This window comes from Dromiciops gliroides, chromosome 4, assembly GCF_019393635.1.
Source record: "Dromiciops gliroides isolate mDroGli1 chromosome 4, mDroGli1.pri, whole genome shotgun sequence".
Taxonomy (NCBI): Eukaryota; Metazoa; Chordata; class Mammalia; order Microbiotheria; family Microbiotheriidae; genus Dromiciops; species Dromiciops gliroides.
Genome location: NC_057864.1, coordinates 97,468,279 through 97,495,993, shown reverse-complemented (window position 1 = coordinate 97,495,993; position 27,715 = coordinate 97,468,279). Strand labels below are relative to the sequence as shown.

Below are 27,715 nucleotides of genomic sequence, written 5' to 3'. Positions count from 1 at the left end.
TGGCTACACTAATTGTGATACATAAATGTAATGGAATATGACGACTACGGAGAAACCTGGCAAAATGCACATGAACTGGTACAAGTGAACTAAGCGGAACCAGAAAAACAATTTACACGGTGCCTGCAGCAGCACAAATTAAAAGAATAAAACAAAATAAAAAATGATCCCTGTCTAATTGTAATGATCAAACTTGGCCCTGAAGAAGAGAGGGAGAAATGTATTCTCCTCCCTTCCTTTCAGAGGCAGGAGACGATGTCTGTGGAACACTTCATATAGTATCATAATTTTTCAATGTGTTTGTTATTTTTGCTGAAATGCCTTTCCCCCCTCTCTGTTATTCTTTGTTAAAAAGGTTGGCTCTCTGGGGAAGGGGTGGAGGGGGTATATTTGGAAATGAAAGTGATGTAAAAACAAAAGAAATCAACGAAATTAAAAAGAACAAGAAAATCATACTATGAGGGAAAATTAACAGGAGGAATACTGAGGAATAATGGGGTTGATGAGTTGAGTCATGTCTGCCTTTAGAACTGGAGCTTGCAGATCCAACATCCCATGGAAAACTTGTTTCCATGACCAGTTTGAAGGGTGAAAAAAAGGAATGAGGTAGGAGGCTTAGTCTGAAGTTCTCTATGTGTTCAAGTGACATAAACTGAAAAAAATGTGTGCTGCAACAAAACTACTCTTTCCTCCACTCCTTTTCCTAACCCTTCTGACTCCCTTCTCTATCCCCACTGTGCAAACTGCTGCCACTAATAGAAATGATCACTAATAGGCAGATATACACATTGCCCAGTAGTGGCATACTATGTCAATAGAAAAATGAAACCTAATGGCATTTTAAAATAAAGCACATGTCCAGTGATTTCTACTGTTCCCTTTCCCACTCCTTCTAATCTTAAATCTCCATTAGGTTGCCATTCTTAGCATCTGAAATATCCCACCACATTCAACATCATTTTAAATGAAACTCAGAAGAAGCCTGAATCGAGTGTCAATAACTTCTTGGGTTCTAGGGCTACACAAAGCAATGTGTCTGGATGTTGGAAGGGAGAAGAGAAAAGAAATAGGAATATGGGAAGAGAAAGGAAAGGAAGAGAAAGAGAGAAAGGGGAAAGAAAAAGGTGCTTCCAGTGTTGGGTGGAAATCTAAAAGGTCAGCTCAGGAGTCAAGAAGATCTGTGCCACTGACACATTACTTGTGACTTATAGATGGGGCACCCACTCAATGGACCTGAGTTTGAATTCTACTTTGAAATCAGAAAGCTTAATCTGGACATGAACAATAGTACTCTGGAGGAGTCATATTCTTGGTACTCTGAAGTTTGGGGGACGTAAAGTCTCTGGTCTTCAGTTTCCTCATTTGCCAAATAAGGAGGTTGAACTAGATGACCTGTTGAGTTCCTTTTTACTCTGGGGCTATGAGCCAATATTACAGAGAACTCGCTAAGATTCTACATTAAGGATGAGATGTTGATCTGAATGAGTAGAGAGTATTTTCACACTGGGAGTTCCCTACACTCATGAAATCATAGATCTGGAGAAGAAAATAAATGGGGGGGGTTTGGACTCGGGTGGCAAAATGCCAGGAGGCATTACCTCAAGACCCCATTGGTAGCATTGGTAAAATAGATGGTGGCTATTGCTACCCACAGCCTAGACAATTAAAGGCATAGGAAGGAGTAAAAAAATCAGACCTTAAATATAACACCTTGAAATAGAACAAATTGTCATGGTAGGCGATAGAGGGTCATTGTTCTCGAGGATGGGTGGTGTCCTCAGGTAAAGACTAAATGACTTTAGCTTTGAAGCAGGCTTAAATGCCCAATCTCTGGAGTCATTGTGCAAATGGATTTTGAGCCCCCATAGACCTATATGATCAACTTCTTAAGCTACTGAAAAATAGGTCAGAATAGTCATTCTTTACCTATACTGGCTTAAACAAAAAGAAAGGAAAAAAGAGAGAGAGAAAACGCCTTCTTTACCTTTTCATTCAGAGGCCAAAGTCCCTCTTAAAGTGTGCTAAGGGATGTCACATATATATGAGTCCCCCCCCCCACCCTTTTATTGATTGACTGGTTTTGAAAGCCATTTTAGAGCACAATCGGGTTGCTTCCATCCCATTGGGAGGAAGACTTGGGGAGTTCTTACTCCCAGAAAATCATTGCCTCTACCAAGTAATATATTCAAGCTTTGCCCAGAAGGGAAAACTTGGAGTTGTTTGCCTTTTTTTGGCAGGCATGTGTGGGGTGGCATTCATTGTTTCTATCCCACAACCTTTAGTAACTAGGGTTACAGCTACACCTAAAACAACCTGGTTCAAAATTCCTGACAGCAGATTTGGAAGCATTAAGACATGGAAGATCTGGAAGCAGGGGACCTGAGCTTGATTTTGGGCTCTAATATTTGATACTTGTGTGACTTTAGGCAACTTGTTTCAGTTATGTTTTCTCATCTATAAAAATGAGAGGCAAAGTCTAGTTGATCTCTGTGGTTCAGTCTGGCTTTAATCTGATGGTTAAGTGACTTGCCTTGGGCCTCTCAGCTAGTGTTTATCTAAGGCTGGATCTGAAGTCAAGTTATAATGACTCTAGGACCACCTAGCTGTCTCAGGGGAAGAACAGAGATAGCAAAGCAGTTATTAGTGATTAAACTTCTCTGAAGTGATATATGGGACAACTTAGGTGGATAGGTCAAGATCTGAGTTCAAATCCAGCTTCAGAGACATAGAAGCTGTATGATCTTGGACAAGTCACTTGTCTTTGGACGAGTCTTCTCTGGGCCTCAGTTTCCACATTTATAAAATGGGTATGATAATAATATAACCTGTTGTGAGGGTAAAGCAAGATACTATTTTCAAAGCCCTTTGCAAACTTTAAGATGCCATATGAATGTTAGTTATTCTTTTCTGTGGGGCCCAGAACTCCTGGTAAAACATTTCTCCTACAATCCAACAGTTTGATGAAACTTCCCTCATTACTGTCTACTCTGATGTTGGCATTTTAATCAACAGAGTTCATGACCCTAACTAAGGCCAGGAATAGACTGTGGGAATTACAATTGTTTTAGAATTGGAAGGAAGACCTTATAGGTTTTCAAATCTAACCCCATATTTTATATATAAGGAAAATGAGGCCCAGAGAGTTTAAGAGATTTTCTGAGGCCCATTCAAATCATGTCAGAGGCAGGATATGAACCCACATCTTCCTTACCCCAAGTCCAAAGTTCTCTCCCTCTATGAGCACATCTGAGATTGAGACCAACTTCTGTTTGACGATGTTGGGGTGCCCCTACACTCCTCTGTCTCACTCACAGAGGACACCCAGCTCCTGGGGTAGATTAGTTTCACCTTGGTTTTGTGTGTTTTTTTTTTGTGGGACAATGAGGGTTAAGTGACTTGCCCAGGGTCACAGAGTTAGTAAGTGTCAAGTGTCTAAGGTCAGATTTGAACTCAGGTCCTCCTGAATCCAGTGCTGGTGCTCTATCCACTGCACCAGCTAGCTGCCCCAGGTTTTGTGCTTCTTTTCACTTTGTTTCCCCTTTGCAGCCTGAACTTTCCTCCTAAACTGGTTAGAGATTTTGACCTAGTTACTAGCTAGCTATGTACAGGAGAATGAATGGACTAATACTAGCTAGTCACTTATCAGTAACCAATTAGTTAGGGTCCTTGTAACACTGATGGCTCCAATGCATTTGCATCTCCGTGTGCTCAAATAGTTAGGGGAATGGCTACACTGATTGTGGACCTTTGTCTAAAAGGTTCCATGATGACAATACCCATCCTCGTTCTCACCACCCTCCAATTGGCCTTTTACAATCCAAGAGATGCACTCCTGATGCAGGCTGCTCCTTCTCAACCCCGGGAGAGGAGAGCAGCCTTAGGAAGAGGCCAGCTTTGTCAGTCCTCAGTATTTTCACCCAGGCCCTGGGTGTGGCCACTATGCTCCCCAGGATTCCAGGAGATAATGAAGAGATTAATAGCAACAGGAAGCATCTCCACAACTCGAACAAGCAAACACAGTGGGAGGCTAGGCTGCTCATGGCTAACACTCCCTCCAAATATCCTGGATTCTCATGCAGGATGTGTTCACATGGTCAGTTAGCAGCTAGAGTCACTTGCTGTGCTACTGAATCTGATGAAGGCAAACTTTGGAAACTGTAAACTGGAGGTTTTTTTTTATCAAGTTTTCTATATATTGGTAATTGGTCACTTTTGAAAGCTAAGCAGAAATATCAGAGGATAGCACTCACTCTGACGCAAGCCACGTACAAGTCACTTTATCAACCAATTGATCGACAAGGATTCATTAAGTGCCCATCATGTGCATATATTAAATGCCTACTCTATGCTAGGCACTGTGGAGGCCAAGGGCTCTTACCCTTTTTGTGTCATGGGGAATGCTTTCTCAGGCTGTTTTTAAACGCATAAAATAAAGTACAGGGGACTACAAAGAATCAAAAAAAAAATCAAGGTGTAATATTTTTCCCATCCAAGTTCCATAGCACCTCAGAAATCTACCCATGAAATTCCCCAGTCTGGGCACTAGAGATAGAAATATGATGAATGAAACATCTCTGATTTTCAGGTTTCTCATTTGTAAAATGGGAACAAAACATTTACCTTATCTACCTCACTGGGTGGTTGTGAGGAAAATTCTTTGTAAACCCTAAAGGGCTATGAAATTCTGAACTATTATTATTTAAGAGAACTAAACTTTTTTTTTTAATAAAACATAAGATTGCCCATGAGATACAGTGAAAAGTTTATAGGCCCTGGTACCGAGGGCCTCAATTTAAATCCTTCTTCTGATGGTTATTAGCTGTGTGACCTTGGGAAGTCATGAACTTTCACCGTGGCCTCTGAATCCTCACTTGTAAAATGAGGGGGTTGGGGGGCAGCTAGGTGGTCCAGTGCATAAAGCACTGGCCCTGGATTCAGGAGGACCTGAGTTCAAATCCACCCTCAGACACTTGACATTTACTAGCTGTGTGACCCTGGGCAAGTCACTTAATCCTCAGTGCCCCACCAAAAAAAGCCAAAAAACAAAACAAAAAAAATGAGGAGGTTGGACCCAAAGATCTTTGCACTTCTTTCAAACCCTATGACTCTTTTTTAGTCTATTGGTACCCTGGATAAAGTTGTCAAATGAACAAAACAAATACATTTCAAATTTAGATTTTTAATTTGCAAAAAACCTTTAAATACATACTGATTATCCACAGAACAGAAGAGACCAATGAGGATTAGGAATTTTCAGTTGCTTTCTTTAAAATAGATCATATTCTATTCAAAGAACTGATTTGAAGAACTGCTTCCTTCAACATGCTATGGACAAGGAAAGGCCAACGGGAATGGTAAGTTTTTCGAATGAGCAGTAGTCCACATTGAGTGAGTGAGATTAATCTTCAGGGTCTATTATTCCAGCTTTGCCTACCCTGACAAACTACTCTCTAAATCCAGGTGGATTTAGCAATCACACACACACACACACACACACACACACACACAAACACACAAAAGCAAACCTCTTTCTTTTCTCCCTGATGTAGCAGAAGCTACCTGAGGAGGTAGCTGATGCCCCCTCACCGGAAGACTTCGAGCAAAGGCTAGAAGACCATTTATTGGCTATGTTACAGATGAGACTTTTATTTTGGTAAAGGTTAAACTAGATGGCCACTAAGGATGCTTACAATTTTGCTTTGTATTTTGTTGTTGTTGTTCATCCTTCATTCTCTAAGAGGACCAATGACATCAGGAGGATGATGTCTTGACTTGCAAGTGAATTGGCTTTAAGTAAGTCAGGGTTGGGCAAAGTCACCAGTCTTATTCTCTCCTCCAGATCCATCTGGGTCCAGTGGCAAGACAGAAGTCAAGATGACTGGTGATGGCCCTCTACAACTCTGTTATTCTGTGGTTCTGAGAAATTTAATTTTCATTGAAGAAAAATATTAATCCTGACTTTAAAAATATTTTTTCAAAGTTTCTCTCCTTCTTTTTTTTTTTTTTAGTGAGGCAATTGGGGTTAAGTGACTTGCCCAGGGTCACACAGCTAGTTAAGTGTTAAGTGTCCGAGGCCGGATTTGAACTCAGGTACTCCTGACTCCAGGGCCGGTGCTCTATCCACTGCGCCATCTAGCTGCCCCATTCTCTCCTTCTTTTAACCTCCTTATTGGACTACTTTATTTTGCAATCAGGTAAATAAAAACCTAGGCAGGTGTGTATATGTGTGTGTGATCACGCGTGCACATGTGTGCAAGAGCATTCGAGCGCTATAGAGAGAGGGGGGGAGGGGGGAGAGAGGGAGAGGTTGGTTGATTGATTGATTGATGATTAACCGTAGGGTGTAAAATGAATTGGTAAGAAACCTATGATTAGAACTCATCTCAAGGGCCAGTCTTATGGTGAATGAATGGATGAAAGGAAAAGTCCAGCAGAATCAGTTGGTGGACTTGGATATCATACACATGCTCTCCTTATCACACTTCTTAAGAAAGGAATGCCCAAACAAGTTTACTTAAGAATCAAGCTTAGATTGGGCCAGATTCCATAGGCTCTCAGACTGGCGAGGTAGGACGGTGTAGACAGAATAGAAAGATTACTGGATTTAGAATTACAACACTTGGTTGTAAGTCCCACTTGTATTCAACCACACACTAGTCCTTTGACAATGGATACACTTAGATTCTCTTCATGTCACCTTCCTCATCTATCAAATGATGTTAATAATACTTATAATACTCTCTTCATGGGGTTGTTATGAGGAAAACCATTTGTAAACTGTAAAGTGCCATGGGAATTGTGAGTTCTTATCACTGAGGTTTGAAGAAAGGTATCAGAAATAGTTTTTAAGCCCACTAGAGTTTGTCTGGACATAACTTTGGAGGCTGACAACAGGAAAATGAAGCTTCTCCTATAAAAACTTCTTTGCTTTACAGACGGCTACATATAGGAACTGTTTCATTTGACTTTGGAAATTGCTAAGTTCCTTTGCTATAAACTTTTAAAATAACTTTAAAAATCTTTTCCCCCCCACCTCCCAGAAAAGCTAGTTGAGAATTTGTGGCAAAATCACTTTAGATTCACTGCTATTGCATTGGTCAGAATCAATTATCTTAGGAAGGGTTTTACATCTCCATCTATAGAATCCTCTTAGTACTGTGCATCACTTTGATCCAGTAATACCACTACTAGGAATATACCCTAAAGGGATAAATAAAAGAAGGGAAAATCCCATATGGACAAAAATACTTAAAGCAGAATTTTTTTTTGTTTTAACAAAAAGTAAAAACAAAGGGAATGTCCATTATCTGGGGAATGGCTGAACAAATAACGGAGTGTGCATGTAATGGAATATAATTGTGCCAATGATACAAAGATTCAGAGAAATCAGAATTTTATGAACTGATAAAGAGTGAAATGACTTGGACCAGGAGATCAGTTTATATGATGACCACATGTTAATACTGTAACTGAAAAAACACACCTTACAAACAAATGGCAAAAGACTCGGATCAATGCAATGCCCAATCATGGCTCTAGAGAACTGAAGATGAATCATTCTTTCCACTTCTTGGCAGAGCAGTGATGGACTAAACGTTCAGAATGAAACAAATGTGTGAATTTGTTTTGTTTGAGTATACTTATTGTTATAAAAGAAAGCTATGATGGCCGGGGAGTTTTGGGAGGAAATCACAGAGTGAATTTTCTTTAAAAAGAGAAAGAAAAGAGTGTTGATGAAACATTTAAAAATACATAGGGGGCAGCTAGATGGCGCAGTGGATAGAGCACCGGCCCTGGATTCAGGAGTACCTGAGTTCAAATCCGGCCTCAGACACTTAACACTTACTAGCTGTGTGACCCTGGGCAAGTCACTTAGCCCCAATTGCCTTACTAAAAAAAAAATACATAGAAGGGATAAGAAGTTTGGAAGGAGTCATTATTAGAACTATATGATAAATGTAATATGTGCTTTTTAAAAAGCAAGCTGTATATAATAGTCACAGTTTTGTCCCCTACTTTTGTTCTTTGTGTAAGGAAATGTTTATATTGCTGTGACTACTATCATTATCCTCACCATCCTTCTTCTTTTAGGATATCTAGTCTCTAGGTGTTCACCCTATATTCATTGGCTGCTCTAGCCTGTCTATTCTTATTTTCTTGCCTCGGAGAATTGCCCTCACACAAAGCTGAGGAGAAATAACGAAGCTAATTTACTGTCCTCTGGATCCATAAACATAAGTTTTTCTTCATGGAGGGAGGTCTTGTGTTTGCCTTTCATTTACAAAGAAGGAATGAAAAATTGAAGACCACAGGCCACTACGTGACATGTATTGCTTCTAAATGACTGGAAGAAGCTAATAGTAGCCAGAGGATGCCATCTCACAAATCATTTGTAAGGCTCTGATTAAAGTACATTTTTAAAAAGCTCACTATTGGCCAGACTACTGCCTTTTTACTATTCTCTATTCTCTGTACATTTTCTAATTTTTTATATCCACTTGTATTTTTTTAGGCAGGAATGGGATATACATACACACACTCATATGTGTATATATACATATGTGTGTATATATATATATATATATATATGAATTAGTACATCCCAAATGCAGCATCATGGGTTAAGTATTTGCCATGTGTCAATCTACCATAGTACCTATAAGGTAGAATACAAAAAAATCCCCCTTTTGCTCTCTTAAAAATGTTGAAGCGCCCCCTCCACCCCAACAGCTTTTGTTTATATTGGTCATCTGTCTATCATTCATGCATGCATGCATGCATGCATCCATCTATCATCTATCTATCATTTTCCTTCCTTCCTTCCTTTCTTTACCATATTAGAAATTAAAATATCTTAGTATTATTATAATCATAGTTTTGCTCTTGAGTCCCCACCACCACCAAAAAAAGATATCAGGAACCCCCATGGGGCCCCAGGCCAAGCTTTCGAAACCACTGTTTTAGAGAATAAACTATTTCCAGGATATCAGGTATGTTTTGATGCTTCATAAGGTTTTTCAGTGGCCCTGGATACCATTTAGTCAGTTACTCATCCACTGCTCTGAATAGTACCTTGGTGTTCCCGAAGATTCATTGCAGTTTTCTGAACTGTCCTGATCACTTACTCCAAAGGGGTAGACCTTGAGTGCTCTGGGAACCCTGGGAAAATCCCTCTCACTCATTACTAGTAATACTATTATTAGGTGATTGAGATATTACTGGCAGCCTGGAGATTTCTTCAGTGGCCAACACTTCTCGTTCTGGAGTTGAAGGGTACATAGTATGTTTTGACTTGTACAAATGTTGTGTGCCTGCCAGTTGCTCGTTATGGCATCTGTGAGTCTGTTTTGAATGTAAATGATTTCAGGAGGAAGATTTCATCTTTCAGCTACAGTAGATATCCATGACTTTTTTTTTTTTAATGATGTGATGCTAGTTAATGACATCATGCCCATGAGAGTTAGAGATCTTGTATATAGTTTACAGGAAGTAGTACTGGATTTGGCAAATGAAGATATTTGTTTAAATCCTAGTTTTATCATTTATTTCCTTTTTGATCTCTGGTAAATCACTTAATTCAACTCACCAAACATTGATTAAGTGCTTACTATTGTTCAGATCACTATGCTAGGCATTCATTATACAAAGATAAAAAACCAAAATTGTCCCTGCCCTCCAGAAGCTTACATTCTAGGGAAATTCAGTCCTCTTTGGTTTCAGCTTCCGTAATTGTAAAAATGAAAGAATTGAACTAATCAATTTCTAAGGTCACCTCAGTCTCTAAATCCAATCAACTTCCTGCTCCAGATGTCTTATTACCACTTTGCAAATCTTGTCAGCCCATCAACATTTTTCAGTAGTTCACTAGAAACAGTGTTCTTTCCTACGCATGACAAAGTCTCAATGGCAAAGTAAAGCAAGTGCTTTCTCTCCAGGTTAAAAACCCCTGGTCTAGTTCAAGCTTCTAAGAAAACTAAGACCCAGGTGAAAGAGCTTCTATGGAAAGATAATTTCCCTTTGGCCAAGTTTCTCTATAGTGTCTAGTCCACAAAGATGATTTTAACTCTTGGTTATCACTAACATCAGAAGCTGAGTAGCATAAAGATTCCCCTTCTCATTGAGTTCTTTGAGAGTAGGGATTGTCTCTTGCCTTTCTTTGTATCCCTAGAGCTGAACACAGTACCTAGAATGTAGTAGGCACTTAATGGATATTTAGTGACATCTCTTGTCTACTGAAAAATATCTAAAATATCTCTTGAATGTCACAAAATGTGCAGTGACCAGGGTATGTATAGATGACTGCCATACCCCAGTGGGCATAAAAAAAGCAGAGAAATAGAGCTGTGTGGCTCTTTAGATTACTGACCAGTTCAACTAGAGACTTAATAGTCCCTCTTGGACTACCTTCTCATCAGTAACCTACCCATATTTTTTTTCCAGTCTTGTGTTTCAAGGTAAGGTACAATTAAAAGTGCAATTATGTAGTCAAATAAAGATCCTTAGGCAAAGCAAATAGCACAAGCAATTAAACATTTACGATACACCAATCCATTAAAAGACTAAAACCTGAATCAAATAGACTAGCACTGACCATTTTACCCATTCTCACATGGGTAAAATGTCATCCAATGACTATAGTAAACATACCATTGGAATCTGCTCCCACAAGTGAATGCTTTACTAACCAAATGTCAAGGTAAACAAGTAGTAAATACCTATTAGACACAACTGACAAGTGGGGTGTTATGCATTCTTTGGAATGTAAATACAACTGCCTCAAGGTGTCGGGTTTTTTTTTTTTTAGGTTAAAAGCAAGCTTGTAAAGAAACTAATAAATGTCCGCCACATTTCAAAAGTGATAATAACATGACTAGTTGACATATACAGATTGAAAGTTTTGCAAAGCACTTTACATATATTATTCTTTCCTTAAATGACAGAATTGATCCCAAGGATTTTCTGCCATGGATGCTTCTGGGTTAGTGTAATAAATTAATGAAAGTTTAATTGAGTTATACAGTAAAAGCCTATTATCAGGCGGTTCATTATTACTGTAGGTATCTCTGGTCAAATCTTCCCCAATATGGCATAAGATAAAAGTCTCTTATAAAGCTATATAACAATGTTATCATTTTTGCCCCCCCCATGTCACTATTATAATAGGGTCTTACTCTATAAAACATACATGAAGAAAAAGAAAATGTTTTATCAGTGCCAGAGACATTATTATGGCCCAAAGCAGCTATTCCTTTCCTTGCAGGGAATAATTGACAACAGCTCATGACTTACCTTGAGTTCTCGGAAGAATATGCTACTTCTGGCCCATTCAACAATGGAGAAGAGAGTTTGATCGGCCATTTTGCACATAAGCCCAAATGTATTGAGCTTTTCATGTTTGCTTCTGTTGGCTTGCTCCTGCTGCAAGTATGCCATAATTTTGGCTTGGACTTGTGGCTCATCTGGCTCACATTTCAAAAGTTCCAAGATCAGATGTGGAATACTTGCCGGCGAGCTTGTCTGGTAACAACTGTCCATATATGAGTAACCCATTATTGACTCTGGAGAACTAGTGTACGGATCAGGGTACTCAGACTTGATAGCTCGACTTGGAAAGTGGCCATAGGTTTGATAACCTTGCAGGCTTCCATGGGGTGGCATTGCCATGCTAATGGGAGAGGTTACAAAGGGACTTCTGTCATAGTCTGTAGGAGGCAAGGCAGTATGGTTCAGAGGTAGGCCTTTTGAAACAGAGTGGATATTCTGGATGGCAGAGGATATTGTCAGGTCAGTGGGCATTGCTTGAATCACCTGAGTCATGGCTTCCAGTTTAAGTCCATTGGCTCGGATAAGAGCTTTTTTCTGTTGCTTCAGGGCCCTGTCCCTCTTGTACATTGGTCCAAACTTATTTCTTCCCCCTCGCATTCGGTCGGCCCTTACAGCTGTTGGTTAAAAAAAAAAAAGAAAAGAAAAAGAAAAAAGAAAAAAAGAAGGAAGTAGGAGTATAAATAAAGTGCAAACCAATAGCATTCTTTAGTTCAAAAAACACTGTTCGGAAATGTTGGAAATTGACCAAAACTGTTTTTTGTGTGGTTGTTTTCATCACAATAGCTGCAGGATTCCAAAAAAGTCATGTCTTTTTTATTTATGAATTCTTTCCTGCAAATGTGTTTTGTCATCAGAAAAATATTTTGGACATGTTGGGCTATATTAACCCTTCAGTGGACTTGGGGGGGTGGGATGTCCTTCATACCTGTCACTAAATAAAAAAGACTTTCTGTATTACTGTTTGAGTCTTTTATTAGGAATGAATGTTAGTGTTTCTGGGCTAGAGTGCTATGTTGATTTGGGATTCTGTTCATAGACCCAAATTACATAGAAGTTTTTAAAAAATAACTGATTCAGTGACACATTCCTAGTTTAAACTATTATTATTTTCATTAGGGCATCTTTCCCGTATGGAATCATCATGGCCATTTCATGAGAAAAGTGTTAGGGACATGCTACTTTGGGGAAATAATTTTCACCTCTCTGAAGAGAATCTGTCATATCATCATTTCCAAGAAAGGATGAGAGGCAGTTTGGAACATGCTGGTGTTATTAGCAGTAGAAATAATGAAAACAGATTCAGTTCAATAACTGTCTTAGAAGTACCATTTTGCTGAGTTTTGTTATAGGGACATTTTCCACCATGGTCTCTATAGACAGAATCATAGAACTGTTGTTGACCTTGAAAGGGACCTTAGAGATGCCGAGTCACAGGATCACAGGGTCTTAGATTCAGAGCTGAAAGATACCTTCGAGATCTTCTTAACCCTACCTTTCATCTTACAGATAAAGTAAAGACCAGAGTGGTTAAGTTACTTGTCCAAGGTCACCCAACTAAGTAAGCATCAGACCTGGGATCCTTATCACTTTACTGATGAGAAAGCTGTAACCCAAAATGACTTGTTTAAGATTATGCAGCTATTTAATAACACTATATTACAAGCTTTCTAACTCCCCAATCCAGCGTCATTTGCAACCTAACAAGCTATTTCTCATGCTTATTTTTGTGTCTAATATATCAGTCAGTAGTTATTATCAAGCGCATACAAACCAATGACAGTTAGACAGAAAACAGAACCCTCTGACAGCTTGTTGGCATGGGGTTAAAGCCAGAAGAGACCTTAGAAATTATCTTGTACTACTATTTCTTTTCCCAGATAAGGACATGTTAAGTGGATTGCCCAAAGTCATAGAGGCTAGTCAGTGACAAAGCTGGGATGTGAGCCTAGGTCCTTCTACCTAGATTGTTGAAATTTCTGAAGATTAATTTTTTGAACTTTTTATCATAGGGATTAATGTAATATCAAAACTGTAATATAAATTCTAGGTATTCACTATGAAGCACAATAAAGACCTTTGTACTTTATCGGATTTAAAAATCTGTGTTGTTCCAAAAATATCCAAATCTGCAAGTCACTGATAGGGAAATATGAACAGTAATAGGTATTTTAAATTGCAAAAGCATATTCTATCTCTCAAAAAATCTAGCTCATTATCCTTTTGTCATTAACAAAATTAGACTTAATTGAATATTGCCACTATGATTGGGGGAACAAAATATATCATTTAAGACAAATGAATGAAAAGGATATAACTTTGTACTACGGAAACTCTGAGTTTGGAAATATTAATAAGGGTGTATAAGGGTACTTCATTTTGGATGATATTAATGAAAAATGAAACGACCTTAATAATTCACTCTCACATCTATGCTGGAGGGTAAATTATACTTTCTGAGTGAAGATTTTTCCCAGTTTATACAATAATTTAATTATCTTTTAATTAATATCATTAAGTAGAGCCTCATGCTTTTTTTTATTCCTCCTCATAGAGGAACATAATAAAATGGTACCCTCAAGTTAAAATGTTTTCTTGATTTCATCTTAGCAATGCCACTGATAACTAAGTCAAGTAGCAATTTCTAAGTTTAAAAAGGAATATGTTAGAAATTCAGTGGGATTTGTTTGGATCTCTTTGAACATTTGTATAAGACCTGAGTTTTAAATAAAAGAATAATAATAAAGAAAAAATGTGCTTTTTTGAACAAATAAAACAAACAAGCTTTTGATATTGATTGTGGGTCATAGACTCACTTGCCTTCCTGAGTTTATATGCTGTATATTTAAGCCTTGGACACCTTGTAGATCAGAGAGTGGAATACAAACATGGCAATACTCCATGAGCTCCAAATTATTTGCAGCAGTCTTGCAGTACATTCACTTTACATCTTCATATTTAGTATGTCAAAAAACAACAACAAACCAAGCACACCACAGAATCCATCTTTTAACACCAAGTTTTGAGAGAACCATGAAGAATCATTCTCTTTCTTGCCAAACTAATACCACCCATTTAAGACTACATGATTTTTTTCATATAAATTTCTTTTAGAATTCACAGAAGAATTAAGGAAAATCCTTTGGTGAACTTATACCAACTCTCATATTTCTTATGTAGACTCAGAAAATAGCTCAAGAAAAACATATGGGAAAGATGTCACATGAGAAATTACTGTTCACAGTTAAATACTCTTTAGTAATTACTTTGAGGCTCAATGTTAATAAATATGTAACCAAATGACAGTTATAATCACACACACAAATACAGACCTAAACCAAGACCTAACTAAAAGATATGAAAATCTGTGACAGATTTTAAAAAAATTCTGAATTTCTATTTGTCCTATATTGACCTTTTGATTAGATTCTTCTTATCTGGCCTGACCTTTTGTGTGGTGTTAAATATACCTGCCCTCTCCTTCTCCTAATAAATATATTTGAGTAAGTTGGTTGCTGTTTATTTGTTTTTCCATTAGCATTTTTACTGATACATAACTAGACCTTATGGCTAAGTAACTTAAGGTAGTCAAAACACCAAAAGCTGACATTTTATATGATGGACTAAGGGCCACAGGTTGAGGAAACATGGTGAAGAAGACAGTTCTCACAGCTAAAATTGTGCAGGAGTTGAGGCAGTATAATCTTCACAACAGTCTTACCTTCTAACTTCATTCCAACACTTAGACATTTTTGAAATCGACAGTAAGGGCACCGTTTTCTCTGTGTTTTGTCAATTTGGCAGTTCTGATTTTCTATGCATGTGTACCTTTTGTTATTTTGGACTGTTCGCTTAAAAAAACCCTGTTAAAAGAGAGAAAACAGTAAGACATATAACTTAAACACCAGGCTTCCCTGTTGGTGATTTCCTTAAAATAAAACATCAAACCCCTTTTCATTACCCCATTTGAGCCCCGATGTGGTTCTGTGGTTTATTTTACATTTAAGCAGGATAGACCCTCCAAAAAAGTGCCAAAAAGTACTCGGATTTTCTGGCAACGGGATATATTGCTGTAGATTTACGTCAAGTCTTGGAGAGACTTGGCTCGAGACCATTCTTTTCCTAATAGTCTGAGGATAAAATACCCTATATTGACCACTGTTTTCTGTGTATGTGTGTGTGTACTTAAAATATGTCCTTTGGTCTGCTTTTAATATTTGTATTTCATATCTAGGTATTCTTTGGGGATTGTGTTATTTTAAAATAATCTGATACAAATTAAGTAATAAATGGTCACAAAATGCAATGAAAATAGAACAGTGGAACCTCAGATCTTTCATAAACTCCAACATTAGAAAGTTAGCAGTTAGGAGAGTTAAAGAGTAATAGAGGAAAGTTATAACTCCAGTGAAATATAATCAAACATGGGAATTCCTCTTTTTTTTTTTAAAGGAGAAAATCGTTTTTAAAAAGCAAACATTTTCCATAAGAAAACAGAAGTTTGGATACTGGTAGTGTTTTGCTTATTTTTCTTTACTTTTCAGTTCAGAGCAATTATAAATAAATTACATTTGTAGTTTCTTAACAAGTCAACAAGAATGTTGCTTTCTAGGTTCATCCTGTTAGTCATACATCTTGCTGTGATGTGGGCAATGAGGAAGTTTACATGATAGAGATTTAGTTATATAGATTTTTCCACATTAAAAATGCACTAATGAAAAAGAGCTATCATTTCATTTAGAAGGTTTAAAGGTCTCCACTTTGTAAAATGCCATTTCCTTAATTGAAATAAGTTATAGGTGACATATTATGAAACTGAACATAGTGTTATTGGGTCTCATTTATTGCGTCTTGCTTTTTTGCCATAACTTTCCAAATAAATACTGTGTTCCCTTTAATGAATAAATAAGAATGAACTCATGGAAATGTAAATGGACATTTTTATGTTGATGACTAAAACATCTTAGCCCTGAAAACTGATCATGAAGCAAAATAAAATGTATTTGGGAAATATATTCATGTTTTTATTCATCACTTGGAATCAATAGTTAGGACTGCTGGAAATGGAGGTCTTTCTCTAGTCACATTACTTTGAGCAATAAAATATTTCAAAGTATTGAAAATGGTAAAGGCAATTTGCAGCAGCATGGTTTTCTTTTCTTTATGATATTTTACTAAAACTCTTTCCAAGAAGTGATCTCCCTTAATTAAGAGGAAATTAGCCTAGAAAAACACCCAAAGCCATTTAATGACATTTTTTTTTGTCCTGAACTTTTAAAAATTTCTAGTTAGCAATGTGTACCAAACCTTGCAGCTTTCACAGGTGAGAAGCCCATAGTGGTACCCAGACACTTTATCTCCACAAACTGGACAAAGTTCTTCCAGATCTTCATCGTAAGAGTAATTCACCATTTTAAATTGAGACACTGCAAGAGGCAAAAAACACAGACATGTACATATGCACACAGAGACAGATCCCTCTATACACCCCTTTAATTCATCAGAGCCAGGAATTTGGATTTTGTGGTCAGAAACATTTCAAGGATTGTTGGGTGGCAGACCCTTTAGGGACCCTATACAAATGAAGAAACTTTTACATAACTCCTGTTGGATTGAGTTAAAAGAGGGGGGAAAAACATTGAAAGTAAAACAGCAAGCAGCTTGGTAGAACCAGGGATTGTAGACTTTGTTTTAATTTAAAGTTATCTTTAAAAGTGTTAAAGGCACAGAAATTGAATTACTCTATAGAGAACAACAAATTTGAGAAGAAATCGGAACTTCAAATTAACCCTTTAAATGTCTTTCAAAGCACTCTGACAAGGACCAACTCCAAAATACTACTTCTTGAAGGGTGCTGCTGCTGGTGGTATTTCCCCTTCCTTCTCTCAACACAACCCTTACAACAGACTGGCTTCCCTTAGACGTCTGTTATGATAATAACACGGGACTGCACCAATTAATCTACCAAACAACTTCACTCCTCTCCTGGCCCGTCTCCTCACAGCGTTGCCGGTTTAAAATACTTTACTGCAACCTAGAAGACCTGGACATTTGATTCTGAGTAGCAGCCCCTCTTTAACAAAAGCCTTACACTCCCTGGGCTCAGATCTGCTAGATTAATCGAAACATCTAAGTTTCCGTATCGACAGGGCTCCTGTTCCGTATGTTCACTTTCATCTCCCCACAGTGGAAAATCTCCTGTGAAAAGGGGGGAAAAAGTGGAGGAGAGAGGAAGGAGGAGAGGGAAGGGGACCCGAAGAAATAAAACAGAAGGAGGAGGAAGGTACACACCAGGGTTTGGTTTCGGGGTGAAGTATTAAAGCCCCGTAATGAATTTCACATGTTTCCGATAATCATTGCAAAATATAAACACCTTTGGATTTCCATGGTCAAGTTAAACACTAGTCAGTTCCCAAAGACGCACCGGTCAACCATCTCTGGATCAAGTAACCCACTTCCTATAGAGAAAGGACGGCGAATCCCTAGCTGTAGCTTAAAAAGATGTATAAAATGTAAACAGGAAGGTCAGCAGTTAGAAGACACTGAAAAAATATATACCTGATCCAACCACCCTGTATAATTATACTCATTCGCAAGAGGCGGCTGCAGTCTTCCAAGGGGGGGAAATGCTGCCTTAAGGGACTTGGAGAAATCTCCGAGCGGGAAGAGGAGCTGGGAAAAGTGGTTCAAGGCGATTGCCCAGCCCTGTTCTGCCGGTACCCACTCCTGGGGACCCTCCCCTTTCACTTCCGAAGTAAAGGCTAGCTCTCTCCTAGCTCATCCCTTTCCTCAGTCCCACATTCCGCCCCTGCCCAGCTTGGCCCCTGCCGACCTGCTTCGAAAACAGAGCCTGAGCGAAGTTTGTTTTAGGTTAATCAATGGCATTTTGCAGTCTGGCGGGGGCGGGATGGGGGAAAACGGACGCCGGGGCAACAACAGAAGTTTCCTTTGATTTGTTTACCCGCTAAAGGGGAAAAATGTTTTCTACCCAACGCCTTCCTCCCTTCCAATGACCCCCCCCCAGGCGCAACACACTCCACTAACTACCTGTCCCATTTGCCGTCATCTCAGCAATGACAAGCAAAGTTCTCTTTGCCTGTGGATTTTGGGGGGCCCTCGGATCTAGGCCAGCTGGTAAAAGTCCCAAGTCTCGAGCAGAACTTGATGTCTTAAAAGTTGAAGCACACAGCAGCAACAGCAGCAGCAAAAGTCGAGGATCGCTTCAAAAATGTCCTCGACGGACCCCCGGAGATGCGGGGTTACTTGGGGAAGAACTCCAGTTCCAGTATAGCTTCTGAATGAAATTTACACCTTGCCAAGAGGAGAAATGTTCTGCGGGATTGGCGACGAGCTTGTGAGACTCAGAGAAAAGCAGAAAAAGAAATAAAGGTTCTTCACGTCTTATGGAGAGCCTATGGAGCGTCCGGGGCGGGGGGCTGTTATTCAGGCTCCCCCACTTCTAGCGTCCAGCCCTCGGGCTAGGAGATGTATGTCGCAAGGCTAGAGGTTGGAGACTTGTTTGTTTATTCACAAATCGCTCTCAATGTTTCTTGATTTTGTTTTCATGGGACTTTTAGAACAGAAAAAAAAAAACCCACACAACAAACAAAACGAAGTGGACTTCACTTTAAAGTATCCCGTCCTCTAATTTCTCGCTCTACAGATCGGAGGAGGATCAGAGAATGCCGAACTGCTTCCCAATCAGATGCTCCCACTTTCGAGGACAGGGCATGAAGAAGATGGGGGGGGGGGCGTACTTGTCAAGCTTCGGAAAAAAGCCAAAGCCAGAGCAGGGAGGGGTGTGGGCGAAGGAGGGAGGGGGAGAGGAGGACCCACTTTTCAGAACTTCCCAGTGACCTAGATGGACAGGGTCACCTTACCCTGGACAGACTCGTTTAAAAACTAGAGCGAACAGAACCCATCCAAAATCACGCTTCCTCTCCAACTCTAGAGTCCTCATGCAGCTCTAGAGAAAAGAGGGACATTGCGTGAGAAGTGAGGGACTAAGGCTGGAAACTAAGACACTGGGTGGCGGGCAGGGAAGTTGCCGGACTAAGGCTCACTGGCTGAGTAGATTTGGAGCCGAGCTAACCGAGCCCGTTTCCCTGGCAGATCTTATCCAATGGAGTAAGCAGTTTAGTCCCTTTGGATTTCTCTTTTAGTCATTGAACAGACACCTGCCTGCCACCTTGGTTCGGTTGTGACTCGGAGCATCGAAGGTATCTGGGAACGAAATTTTCTATTCCCCGACTTATTTTCTCTCCCACCAAGAATAGGGGCTTGATAGAATAAATAACACCGAGAGGAGGCGATCCCCACCCCAAGATAGGGTTTGAACTCACAACCGAGTGAGTTCTTTGAGAAGTGGGAGACCAACTTTTTCTCGGCTCATTAACAGGGTAGGGAATCATCCTACCTTTAGGAAATTTCTATTGAAAAAGCTGTCCTGTCGAATAACTTTTTAAAAAGTTGTTTTTCTTTCTCTCTCTCTTTCTTTCTTCTTTAAAAAACCAAAAACACTGTAGCTAGCACCTCTTCCTCTAAAAATGCAAAACGTCTAGGAAACATAGTCTGAAATACGGATGAGTAACTTTTCCTACTCAAACTTTGGAGTCTGTCACAAGGATACAAGCCCACTCAACTAAGTCCTTCCAAGGAGGAGAATTTAAACGGGTATCTTTCTTCAATGTTTTACCCTCTTGATCCACAGCTCATCATTTATGGGACTTTCTCCACTTGTGGCCAACTGGGCCTCTGGCACAACCTATTCTGATGCTCAGGAGCTGGTCTTGAGGGAAGATCTTAGGTCTAAAAGAGTCAGTCACCTTGTCCTCTGTTGAGATTCAGAAATGAACTGAGAAAACCCCTCAAATAATTGCCTTCAGGGGCTGAAGGGCTACTCACTTTGGCCTCCCACTCTCCCATTCCTTCAGCCACCCCTTCCAAGCTAACTTCATACTCGGGATGGGCCTTCGGCAGGAGTGTAGGACCTATGAGCCCAGAGGGGACGAAGTCCTTCTATTCCTTGGCCCTAACTCTGCACTTTCAGTCCCGGTCCCTTTAAAGTACGCAAAAGGGGGATGGCAGGAAGTATTCCGAGATCACAGGCCAGGCAAACACCACATCCTGAGCTGTGGAGGCGGTGAAGATGGAAGAGCACCGGTGACTTTTCCTCGCATTGTTCCCTCCCACTCCAGCCAGCCTTCGCTCCCCCACCCCAGGGCAACTGCGATAAACTTCTTAGCTGCTTTAATGCAAGCCAGATCTGGAGTTACTATTTAGGAGTGCGGTGAAAATATAGCCAGTGGAATTTATTTGTTTTCTTGTTAGCAATCAAGAGCCAGAGAAACAAATGGGACTTACATATTCCCAATACTCTGATTGAACTAAGTGCATCAGGCTAATCCGCCGGCCTTCCCACCCCCACCCCTTCCCTTTGCATTGGGTTGTGTCCGGGAGGGGGTGCGCTTCTGGTCCCTTTAGCCCTTCAGATGGCTTTGAAGTTGGCCAAACACCGTCCAGCTCCCAGAACTTTTAGCCTGGTAGCTTCTAAGGCAAACCCTTCATTGGCAGTGCTCTTCCCCCCCTGCCCCGGCCAATTTCCTTAGGCATAAACCTCCCCTTTCCTAGCATTTCCTTACACCTGAAGTCAGGAAACTCTGGAAGGCAAAGTAAAGTTCTAACCAATTCCTACAGGCTAAGAACGTGCTCACATTTCTAAGGAAATCTTCACTCATTTTGGGTCATTACTATTATCACCATTGTTAACGGTACTGTTTAAAGTTCTGACCAGCCCCAAGTCTCCCGGCCAGAGGATCGCAACATCTCCAGTTAATTAGAAGCAGTAATTAGCCCTAGCTCGGGAAACCTCCACCCTGAATTGTTCAGAAGTCATAAACTTTTATGAAGGTACCTGGGGAGAGAGATGGCCCCATAGCCAGACCAGCTCGCAGCCTGTGTTCCAGTCGGTCAGCCACAATGCCCGGCGAGCGAGAAGGCAGCCAACCAGTCCGAGCCTCACAGGGGAGTCAGAGCCCGGGAACGAGGGAAGAAGGGAGAGAGGGAAGACGCCGACCGGTGCCGCCTTACCTTGCATGTTTTCCGGCATCTGCCCCTGTTCCCCATGCGATCGGGCGAGTCCTAGGGCTTCCGTCTCCACTTTGGGTAGCATGACAAGACGGCTGCGGGCGGAGATGGGGGGTCCGTGTCCGTCCGGAAGCCCAGCACCTGGACACGGGCAGCACAGATTCAACTCGAGGGGACAGGAGAAAGGGGGCGATCGGAGAGGGATCACCCAACCCCTTCCCCTCCCCTGTCCTTTCCTTCTCCTCCGGCCTCGGCTGCTCCCCGCCTCCGGCCTCTGGGACCCCTCCTGCCCTGCGCTGTCAGCCCCTGCCCTCCCTTTTATACACGCTCTGCTCTATTCCTCTGCTCCCGCGCTGCCCTGGAGTCGAGAATAAGGGGAACGCAGGTTAAAGGGCTAGGCGGAGAGTACAGAGCCCGGACGCAGCAGCCTGGCTTTGCCTAGGTCGGCAATAGCAATTTACTATAGCTGCCCGGAGGCTTGATCCAAGCGGAGCTCCCAGTCCCGGAGCTTTTTCCGCGGCTGCTACGCCTGCGGCTGCTGGCTGTTGCAGCCGCTTACTACTGCTGCTCCTGGACAGGGTCTTCCCTTGACTCCTTTCCCTTTTCTCCCTCCCTCCCACCTTCCCTCATGCTCAGGATCAGCAGGGGTCTCTCTCTCTCTCTCTCTCTCTCTCTCTCTCTCTCTCTCTCTCTCTCTCTCTCTCTCTCTCTCTCTCCTCCCTCTTTCTCTCTTCTCCCTCCTATCCCCCTTCTCCGCCTCTTTCTCTTTCTCTCTTTCTCAGAAGTGTTGAGTTCTGAAGTTCGGATTTGGTTTTCTTGTCTTGTTTATCCCCCTAGCAGAGAGCAGCACTTTTCAGCCCTGCGGTGCTGGTGCAGGGAGGGAAAGAGGGAGATGGGGAAGGAGGGAGGTAAGTTCTGGGGATAGAGGGAAATCGTTCGAGAAAGGGGTGAAAAGGTGGGAATTGGAGTGGGGCTGGCGGTTGGGGACTCCGGGGTTCTGACACCACCACTTTAACCAATGAGGAAGAGCTGCACACAGTAATTTTCTCTGATGCCCCAACCTCTTATGCCTCCACCCTCAGGGTAGCTGCTAAATCATTCCGAGATCCTCTTGCTACTTAAGAGGCAACCTCTGTCTAAGGAACGTACTGGAATCAAAGAAAGTGATCTGTATTTGGTCTTGGGAAATAAGGAAAAGGCACTGGCTTGGAGGTGGGGAGGACGAAGTGGAGAGGTACCCACTTAAAAGAAGTAAAGAGTACCAGGGTATTGAATTCATTTCAAGGTGGGGTAGGGGTGGGTGTCACTGTTGAAAGGTCTCATTTGCTTCGTAACCTGCTCCCCTCTTGGCCTCTACAATCCCATAGCAAGAACGGCTCTCCTACTCTGCAAGACCCCAAAGGTCACCTCTGAGGACGACACATGACAGGCTAATAAGGTGAAAACCAACATTTTCCAGAGTGGTGGTGGCGGCAATAAACCGTGTTTTCGCACCTTTCCTTTTATTATATCTGAGTTTCCTTGGGAGTTACTCCCCTTTTTTCTTCCTCTTTGACATGACCCTCCAGCCTTCAGCCCGCAGATTTTGTCAACTTCTTTTTCTTCCATAAAAGACACAGAGATCAATCTGGGCTTTCAGTTTTTATTCTGGTGCTTCTGTCTCTTTGGGGGACGGATCTGCATGAGGTCCAGCGTTTTAAAGAAGTTTTAAAGAACCATCTGCTACGCAGTAGCATCAACCACCGCCTCGGCATTCAGTGAGTGGCGATCTCTTCAAAGTTCTCAGACCTCATCCCAACAAGATGAAAACATTCTTTCCAACATTCTGCGTGCATTCCAAATGCCTCATATTCAGGATCTGTGACTGTGATCCCATAATTATTACAGCCCATCTCAATACACTGGCAAGGATTTGAATCTCAAAAGATCCGAAACTCCGTCTATTTGAATAGCACTGGGATTATGCATTCAAGACCTCACTGTCCACTAGTTAGGGTAACATTAAAAGAAAAAAAAATATTGGAATCAGTGCCTTGGATAATCTGCATCTTTATATTAAATGAAGTAGGTCCAACTGCTTACTCACTCCCCTTCTCCATCTGACAACTTTCATTTTTCTTTTCAAAGTCTCTGAAGCCACATGATTATTATATAGTGTGGTTTTTAGTGGAGTTGTCAGGTTTCAAATTTAAAAAAATCAAATACACAGATTTCTGATTATTGTTGTTGTTATTATTATTACATTATTATTTCAAAGGGTAGTGACTTTTAAGGGCTTCAAAGTTTTAAAACTGTATTTACAATTTGATGTAGTGCACAATCTGGATTTGAAGGACATGAGGTTCAAATCCGGGTTTTGCTCCATAAATGGGCAAGTAGTTTAACCTCTCTGCGCCTCAGTTTCCACATCTGTAAAATGGAATTAGGTTAGATTACCACTGAAGTCCCTTATCTAAATGATGCAGATGATTAAATTGCAGCCCCCAAACAACAACAAAAAGTAACATCTTCATAATTTAATTTGAGTAATGCTTAGTCACCAAAGCCTTTGACCTGCTTTGCTATGGTTGGATTATGGTCTCCTCCCAAACTCTGAAGGTTAATTAATATTTTTTAAAGCCCATAAAATACCCTTTATTGCAATTCAGAGAGCCTCCCTAAATCAGTTAAGTGCCCCTTTTCCAAACTGTCACCACCAGCTTCTCTGATGGAGGGAATATCATGCCCTGAGCCACTTATATCGACTAGAGTAGGGTGTCCTAGAGATCCAAGTTCTCAGAGGATTAGAGGAGGGTTCAGGGTTTAGGGGCATTTGGGGACTAGTGGAGCTGGGGGCGGGGCGCAGAGCGGAGCCGGGTGATCTCTTAGGGCTACAGGGATTACTGGGTTGTGCCCTCACTAGTAATAGCCTGATCCATCTGCGGGCTTTTTGATTGCCAACCAGCCAGCGAGCTCGCGTTGAGACAGCTCCAACTTCTGAGTTTGGGAAAACAAAAACAAAAACAAAAACCACAACAAAACTGTTTGGGGGTTGATCACCGGCCACTGCAGCTCAGGCACTCGTCAACCTTTACTTCCATCACAGCCCCACTCCCTGGACACCTGGGACCTTCCTGAGGCAGAGCATAGTAGGTGGTGAGAATGAGTGGTAATTATTATGGTAATAAACAGACACGGATCCATCATCTTACAATAATGAACCCTTCTCAGGGGTAAACGAACCCCTTTTTCTCCCTCCTCACCAAACCGTGTCGGGAGCCACACTTTCCAAGGGCTGTGGGAGGTAGGACACGAGAACTCACAGTAATCTCAGGGAGAGGAGGGCCAATAGATGCCCTGCCTCTAGCTTTTCGTCTCGCCGAGGGGCTCCTGGTGAAGCTGACTTGCTTTACTATCCTTAGCTCCATGGAGGCCCAAGTTGCGGGGCGCTTTTTCCGGGGGAAGAGCCTTAGAAGTACCTAAAGTCACGGAAACCGAGGCCAAGGGAACCAACCCTTTGAGTTCAACAGATCTCTGGCTGATGGCTTGGTCGCCTCGCCTATTCTTTCAGGTCAGCCTCTCCGTTCACCTTAAATCATATTCTTGGGGCTTCTTCCGGAAGCTTGGTCACGCTTAGGTTTAGAAGCAGATCAACTGTGACTCTCTTCACAAGAAGCCACGAAGGCCGGGGAAAAGCTGAGACTAGTTTTGGTTTTTGTTCCCCCCCCCCTCTTAAACCGGTTCTTATTGAGGGGGCCAGCACCACCTCACCGTGAGACCCTCCAACTCCTTAACTCCATCCACTTTGTTGCAGCCACCGGGTTTACCTTTAAATATCATGCGGAACAGGACACAAATTGGGTCGCAGTGTAAATGTAGTCCCTCTCCCCACCCCACCCCTCCTTCCAGGTCAAGTCCTTAGGAAGCAAGTTTCACCACACCTGCCTTCACTTTCCACCTGTCTTTGGAGATTCCCTCCCCAACCACAGCCTCCCCCCCCTCCCCCGCCCCCAATCTAATTTCAGATTGCTTTTAGCCTTTTCGGAGAGATACCGCGAGAAATTCTGCAAATATTTAGCCCCATTGATGTGGATGATGGGGGCGGGGGGGGGTGCGGAGCGGAAACACTAAATCCATACAGAGATTGAGAGGTGGGAATTAATGGACCAGTCCAAGTCAGACGGACCATTTCACAAAAACATAAGCCCCACCCCCCCCTCCCTAGGAGTAGGGTGCGAACAGACAACAGGCAGCTTCCCATTAGAGAAGGAGTTGGCAAAACTCCTCCCCCACCCTGGGGGTGACTGGGCTCTGGTTTCTGGGGATAATTTAACTTGGAGCTCCTCAACGCCCTGCCCGAGAAGCAGGCACCTTAAGCAACCCTTGGAGGAAGCTCCAATTTAATTACCAGCTCACTCCCATTTCTTCTAGGCCTCTCTGCCAACTTCTTGCAAAGTACTCCCCCCACTCCCTTCCGCCCATCCTGCCTCCTTACAATCAAGACTTCTCTCTTGAGTTCACCCGTCTTGGTTCTGACTTTGTCTTGAAGGTCTTGATTGACGGTTCCAATTATAAAAGATGATGGCTTGGGGAGGCTCCCGTAGCCTTGATTAGCCCTAAGAGCACGGTCCTAGAATATTTTATCCATCCACGGGGCTCCAATGGATGTGTGTGCTTCTATTAACACCAAAGGCAAGGAAGCCAAGGAGATGTATTTTGCGCTCTCACTAACCCCCTCACCCACCTCCCCGCCCCAGTATACACTTGCATAGTCTCATTCCCGGTCACCCACTTCCCCGTTTCTTCTCTAGGCTCCCCTCCCCCACTGGACCCCCCCCCCCCCCGCCAGCTTTCCTTCCCCAATTATCTCTCCAACCTTTCACTTTCTCAGCTCCGCACTCCAGAGAGGGCATTGAGAACAGCCAGTACTTGACATGACAAGTGAAGGGTCGCGCAACCCAGAGAACTTTTACCCTTGTGCTGGCTGGACGGAGCAGTGAAATGTCAAGATTTTCAAGAGTGGTTCTAGTTTCCCGGCTTCTAGTGCGCTTTACAGGCTCTGTAAGTTTCCCCGGGCTTTCAGCTTGGCTTGAGCTCTGTGGAGAAAGAAGGTAGAGGAACCCTGGCCTCAGGTTCCCCGGGGAAAGCTAACGCTGGTTCTTGCTTAACTAGAAAGTCTCTACTTTTGTCCCAGCAAAGTTATTTCCCATGGGTTCATCCCAGAGCATCTACTCTCCCCTCCTCCAGGATACTCGCCAGTTGTGGCCAATTAGAACTATTAGAAAAAGCAGGGAGAGTTCATTCTTTCTCGCTAACCATGTATCTGGTGTCTGCTCAACTTTCACAGCGCTAGGAGCAGCAGAGACTATATAAACATTAGCACACAACGAGACCGCACAAGTCCGAGGCCGGGAGAACAGAAAGCTTAGCGATTGTTTCTAGTTTCCTCCCTCCTCCCCCCAACCCCGTCCCCGCCCCAGCTACCCCTTAGTTCTGCGTCCCACCATGGTACGTATCTGAAACCGTCCATACAATAAAGAACCCCAAAGAACTTCTGACTTCTACTGGAAAATGGAGATATCAATACACAACAGCTCAAGGTTCTCATGAAGAAAGCTCATGGCAGATCTTAAGTGTGCCATATAAACGGGTTATTAGGATGATTGTCACCAATATTTCCCTTGAACTGTCCCCTAACCACCCTCCCTATCCCACTGTTTTTCCAATTCATGTGAGTGTTTGTGGGCGATACATTTCAGTACTACTGTACATTTTTGCTAAACAGCATGTGCAATTCCAGGGGCTTCTGAAAGAAAGCCTCTCCCCTCAACTTGGGGACATTTCTCTTCCTTTTCTGAATAGAACACACAAAAATGTTGCACCTTGCTTTGTAAATAGTCATTTCTTTAAAAGCCCAGTGTCAAAGGCACACCTTGTTATCTCAACAAGCTTTTGGAACAAGCGTCTTTTCTGCTAAATCTGTAACGTACAGTTAACAACTTAAAAATCTGACAGTAATGGAAACACAAAATATAGAGTTGAAGTACTTTAGGCAGAAACAAACAAAACAAAAACAAAACTTAAACCACACCCACGACCACACCCACACCCATGCCAAAACAGTCCTGCCTTTGTTGGGTTATCTTGGTGTCAATCATCCTAATTGCCTGACACACAGCTACTTTCCTAGAGAATTACTGAATTTCCCCTTTTCTTTTGCTGCTGTAGATCTACAATCCAAGTTCTAGGACAGTATACCCACTTTCTCCATGAGTACATTTTGCAGGGGACTTTGAGATCTATGTCTCCCTTACTAAATCTTGCAAAA

At 41.9% G+C, this 27,715-nt stretch overlaps 1 protein-coding gene across 4 annotated transcripts in view; it reads right to left on the bottom strand.

Moving 5' to 3' along the window:
• NR5A2 (nuclear receptor subfamily 5 group A member 2) overlaps positions 1-27,715 on the bottom strand; it is a 180,495-nt gene that overhangs the window by 145,495 nt on the left and 7,285 nt on the right. Inside the window, exons 2-5 of one of the 4 annotated variants that reach the window (XM_043963264.1) lie at positions 21,412-21,549; positions 16,630-16,748; positions 15,044-15,185; positions 11,290-11,939 (exon numbers count right to left, since the gene is read on the bottom strand). In XM_043963264.1, coding sequence (XP_043819199.1) covers positions 11,290-11,939; positions 15,044-15,185; positions 16,630-16,748; positions 21,412-21,549 — 1,049 coding nt within the window. Of the gene's footprint in view, positions 1-11,289; positions 11,940-15,043; positions 15,186-16,629; positions 16,749-18,369; positions 18,497-21,411; positions 21,550-26,263; positions 26,290-27,715 lie in introns of those variants that run through there. The other 3 variants (XM_043963267.1, XM_043963266.1, XM_043963265.1) reach the window with 3 other exon arrangements.